At 41.7% G+C, this 5725-nt stretch overlaps 1 protein-coding gene across 1 annotated transcript; it reads left to right on the forward strand.

The window, feature by feature from the left end:
- Positions 1–239: 239 nt before the first annotated feature.
- krt61 (keratin 61) lies at positions 240–5287 on the forward strand. The gene is made up of 9 exons (NM_001078909.1): positions 240–788; positions 897–1111; positions 1504–1564; positions 1676–1771; positions 3067–3231; positions 3693–3818; positions 4115–4335; positions 4500–4534; positions 4612–5287. Exons 1-9 carry the CDS (start codon positions 288–290, stop codon positions 4887–4889), a joined length of 1698 nt encoding a protein of 565 aa, NP_001072377.1. The 5' UTR covers positions 240–287; the 3' UTR covers positions 4890–5287.
- Positions 5288–5725: the final 438 nt, after the last annotated feature.

The following is a 5725-nucleotide window of genomic DNA, read 5'->3' on the forward strand; positions in this document are numbered from 1 at the left end:
CGAACTAGTTAAGACAATCCAGAAAGTGAATTTCCCATAAATTCCAAGACATTACTTTTTAGTGCTTGAGATGTTAGAGGTGTGATTTAATTAGATGATTTCACTGTTTAATTTGCTGGAGGGCATGCCAAGCCCAGTATTGAGGTAAGACGATTAATGCACATTATAATGACCAAACCCACATACTCATACAGATAAAAGGGGGAGTAGAACCCAGGGAGGTTCACTCTGCATTCTCTGTTTGCTCATCCTCAGCATCAAAGTTTCAGAGCTTCTGCAGCAGTACCATGTCTGTGTCTCGCCAAACTGTCTATTCCACTGGAGGTACCAAAAGATTCAGTGCTTCTTCTGCTGTACCATCAGGGGGAACCCGAAGCAGCTTTAGCACTCTCTCTGTCTCTCGTGCTGGTGGTGGAGGTGGCCGTGCTAGCTATGGTGGCTATGGTGGCTTTGGGAGCAGAAGCCTTCAAAATGCTGGTGGATCTAGGAGAATTGCTGTTAGTTATGGGGCACCATCCCATTTTGGTTTCAAGAGTTCCGGCATTGAGTCTCACATTGGTGGCAACTATGGTTCAGATATGATGTCTGGAATTGGCATGGGTCAGGGTCCCTTCGGTGGTCCTGGATTTCCAGTGTGTCCACCTGGCGGCATCCAAGAAGTAACTGTTAACCAGACCCTGTTAGCACCCCTTAATCTGGAAATTGATCCATCTATACAGAGAATTAGAACAGAAGAGAGAGAACAAATTAAAACCCTCAATAACAAGTTTGCCTCTTTTATTGACAAGGTAAGTAAAACTTAACATTTTCTTTCTTACACTTTGCACAGGGCTTCTAGAAATGAAATCCATTTTCTTTTGAATGTTTCTTTTAATTATACGTCTTTTCTTGCACAGGTTCGGTTCTTAGAGCAACAGAACAAAGTTCTGGAGACAAAATGGAACCTCTTGCAAGAACAGGGGGTAAAAAGTGTGAAGTGTAATATTGACCCTCTGTTTGAAGCTTACATTAGTGCCCTGAGAAGGCAACTGGATAGCTTGTTAAGTGAAAAAGTTCGTTTGGATTCAGACCTAAGGCAAATGCAGGATGCTGTAGAAGATTACAAGAAGAAGTAAGTGGATCCATCTTGTATTTTACACTCACCAATGTCTATTCTCAGCGCTAAAGCCATTCACTTAGTTCAATTACTATTTCAAAAGTCACCTTGATCTAAAAGGTGTTTTTTGTAAATTTACGGAAAATAACCATTTAATGCTCCTCAAAATAAATAAGTGAATAGCATCATCTTATGGGTGCAGGTAAGTATGGGAGGAAATATTTGTAGGTAGATGCCAGCATGAAGGTTTTGATTCATCCAGGTCATGGTATATCTAGTGGATGCAGATGCTGGATGTTGTATGGTTGTAGGTATACTGTATGTAACTGTGGCTCTGGTACAACAGCTGAGGACTTGTTGCCCTAGTGCCATGTGGGAAACTGACTTTTGCAAACTAAATATTTCAGATATGAAGATGAAATCAACAAACGCACCTCTGTAGAGAATGAGTTTGTGGTCCTGAAAAAGGTGAGATTAAATCTGGCAACCATCATTTTAGAGTGCTCGGCTGAACCACCCCCAGATTTAATTTAAAAAATCATCCAATGACTTAACATGCTCTTTTCTCTTGCAATTAAGGATGTGGATGCTGCTTACATGAACAAAGTGGAGCTGGAGGCGAAGTTGAATGCTCTGACAGATGAGATCAACTTTTTACGAGCCGTCTATGAAGCGGTAATTATATCATATATGCAATACTTACAATAGGAATACATGGAAACGCCCATTTAATATGTGTAAGTTTAATTATAATTTAATAAAGAATGAGTCACTGCTTAGACTGTTGGGAGGCAGTTGCGTATGTGGAATTTACCTTAGAATGAAAATAGGTAATATTAGAAATAAAGATACCAAAGTTAGACTTTCGTTAAATAGGTGGAGGTCAGCCATAGCTGGTCCAATTGCCATCTTCAAGTCAGAAAGGAATTTTTTCCCCCTCTGCGGCAAATTAGAGCTTCAGATGGGTTTTTTTGCCTTCCTCTGGATCAACTAACAGTTAGGCAGGTTATATATGGGCATTAAGGTTGAACTTGAAGGACGTATGTCTTTTTTCAACCTAACTTACTATGTTACTATTGAACCATATTTGTGAAACAAAATAAGCCGTCCAGCCACCACAGCTGCAGTGGGCATGTAAAGTGAACCCTGTTAACATCAGGCCTGGACTGGCAATCTGGGGATTCTGGCAAATGCCAGAGGGGCTGCTGTAAGATGCCATAGACAGTCACTATTTATTAGGCTGGTGGGGACTGTTTGGGCCTCTGTGTACTTGATATTCCCAGGACCCATTTTGAATCAAAGTCCAGACATGGTTAACATGTACCAAATGGCAAGGGTCAATTTAAATTAACGCCAAGAGCTGTGACAAAATTAAGAAATAAATAACAGTAAGGATAACACATTTAAATATGCAGATAAGCTCCACAAGTGCTTACGTTACCAAATATAATATAAATAAGACCAGATTAATATGATGTATTGAACAACATACAGGTAATCCCACCAAAGATAAGAGGGGGCGGGGGTTGAATGATCCACCACCATTGTGGGAGACCAGACACGCTGGAAGGGACTAACTCAAGTGCTTCCAGTTTAGATACTAGCCCACCCTTTGCAGCAGCATCCAATCCTACACCTGCAGGTACTGAGTCCCATGGTTCCCTATGTTCCCAGCACCTCCCCACAGTCCCAGGCACCCTTATTAACCACTCTGGTGCCAAACAGGTTGCCTGGAGTAACACAACAATAAAACCAGTGTTTAAGGTGATACATTTGTTTCTTTATGCTTTGGATTCCTCGTACTATGGCAATTAATTGTCTAATAAGAAAACAATAGACTTTTGTTCATTTAAAAATAGATGGAGCAACTGTGTTATCTATAGGGAATCAGTGGAAAGAAAGGGTGCGACAGCTACAATTCCTGCCTTGCATATTTGCCCAATCTGTAACTGGAAACTTTTTGTTTACAGGAGATTGCCCAGATGCAAACTCAAATCTCAGATACTTCAGTTGTCCTGTCCATGGACAACAACAGGACCCTGGACCTGAATGGTATCATTGCTGAGGTGAAGGCTCAATATGAGGATATCGCTAACAGAAGCCGGGCAGAGGCAGAGTCCTGGTACCAAACCAAAGTGAGTGCTTCATCCATGTCATGCAATTCTAACAGTAAGCAGGACATAAAACCCTACTACCCAACCCTACACCAGGGGTCCCCGAACGTTTTTACTTGTGATCAAAATTTAAATATAAAAAAGTTAAGGACCTACACAAGCATAAAAAAGCTTCCTAGGTGGTGCCCAATAGGGCCTATGATTGGTTATTTGGTAGCCCAGTGTGGACTGGCAGACTACAATAGGCTCTGTTTGGCAGTACATCTGGTCTTTGTGCTTAAACAAACTTACCTCTAGGTCAGAAATTCAAAAATATGCACCTGCAACATCAAAGGGGCTGGTGAGCAACATATTGCCCGTGAGTCACTGGTTGGGGCCACTGCCCTACACCTAATAGGTCCATAGATTATATCCATTTGCCACATTTTGGTGTTTCCAGCCACATATTCATATATATATATATATATGATTGTTCTGCACAGTATGAAGAACTACAACAGTCAGCCGGGAGACACGGTGATGATCTCAGAAGTACCAAGACAGAAATCTCCGAGCTAAACCGTATGATTAACAGGCTACGATCTGAAATTGACAGCGTGAAAAAACAGGTGAGTTCAACCCAGAACTCCTAGGGCAATAGTTTTAACTCTTTCATGCAAAGCCCCGCCTTTCTTTTGAAAGGGAAAAAAATGCCTTGTTTATAAATAGGGTTTCAGGGCATAGGATGCTTTACTTATCTGCTTATTTTCTATAATACATATGCTGGTAGATTGCTCTGGTAGTTATAATAGGACCACTATAACCTTTATATACTAAGATAATGGTAGGAGCTATAGGGTTTACTGCTTTGCTGTAGCCCACTGTGTGGCTTTACTGCCATTAGTAACCTACATTGTGCTAACAGTGTGCCAAACTACAAGCTGCCATTACTGAGGCTGAGGAACGTGGGGAACTTGCCCTGAAGGATGCCAAGAAAAAGTTGGCAGACCTGGAGGAAGCTCTTCAGAAATGCAAGCAGGAAATGGCTCGGCAGCTCCGGGAATACCAGGAACTCATGAATGTGAAACTGTCTCTAGATGTTGAAATTGCCACCTATCGAAAACTGCTGGAAGGAGAAGAGTGCAGGTAAGGGATGCAATAAAAAACACCAATGTAACCAAGAAAAAAAAATACATTTAAATGTAATAATTTGCAAATGATGCAGAATTGCTTCACATTAAAATGTCAATATATCTTGGCCCAGGACCCAGTCAACTTTGGGAATAAATCATAATTTTTATCTGTTCCAGGTTGGCAGGAGAAGGCGTTGGACCTGTAAATATATGTAAGTAATCATTTGGCAAGAGTTATTGTGTTCCTGCCTGTTTGCTGTGTAATCTAACTGTCCCATTCTCTCCATAGCTGTCGTGAGCTCTAGCTATGGGGGCGGCAGTGGAAGTGGAAGTGGCTATGGAATGGGAGGCGGAAGCGGCTTCGGAGGCGGAAGTGGCTTCGGAGCTGGAAGTGGGTATGCCATTGGCGGAGGACAAAGCTTTGGAGGCGGATCAGTTTCCGGGGGTATGGGAGGAGCCAGCTTTTCTGTAAGCAGCGGGAAAATGGCAGCCTTTGGCCCTGGAAGCGGGAGCAGTTCCAATGTGAAAATTATATCAAAAACCTCCACAAGCTCTAGAAAGCTTTAATCTCACTTCCCAAACCAACACACATGGCAGTAATAATGCCAGCTTCATGTTCCAAACATGCCTGTAACCCCACACATGCCTAGGGATAAAGCATACCCGCTGTGTTATAGGCACTTACAGTCATGTCATGCACAAGCCTTTGCATTCTGGTATTTCACTGCATCCACAGATTCCCTGTCTTAAAGAATTTAGATAACACTTTAAGGCAGTCCCCACAAACAAAACATACACAGGAGAGAAAACAATATTGTTTAGAGAGCAGATCTTTACAGAAAGTTTCATGATCTGGTTATTATTCTGGAAATGCCCCAATTTGCCACAGTTTTCAACTTAATGCTTCTACCAATACATCCTTTCTTTCTGACGTTTTCTTAATAAACTGCAATCATTCTAAAGCACCTTTTGCTGTCTTCTTCTTGTTCATAATATTCGCCAAGGTTACCTTATGCTTTCTATTTTTGCCTGTGTCACAGCAACACAACTTCATTTATAGGAAGCGCCAACAATAGTAGCGGGGAAGCGGCTGCAGCCGCAGTACTACTGACTGTCCACTGGGCAGATAAATATACAGTGCCCATGCCATTGGTGCACCTGTAGGCACCTTGTTAAATTTGTGGTGTGACATCAGTGTTTGTCTTAATTATTATAAGAAATGCTGAATGTATCAAAGGTCTCTGTGTCCAAGTACAAAAAAAAAAAATGGATCAAAGTAGGTCTTGTGTTTGCCTAGACATTCTTTGGCTTCCAAAAAAGTGCTTTGGATCAAGGTGAAAACATTACTAGATACTAGGGGTCATTTCTTTACTACAAGTGCAGTGTGCATAAACTTTGGCTCC

The sequence above is a fragment of the Xenopus tropicalis genome, chromosome 2 (genome assembly GCF_000004195.4).
Source record: "Xenopus tropicalis strain Nigerian chromosome 2, UCB_Xtro_10.0, whole genome shotgun sequence".
Classification (NCBI taxonomy): Eukaryota; Metazoa; Chordata; class Amphibia; order Anura; family Pipidae; genus Xenopus; species Xenopus tropicalis.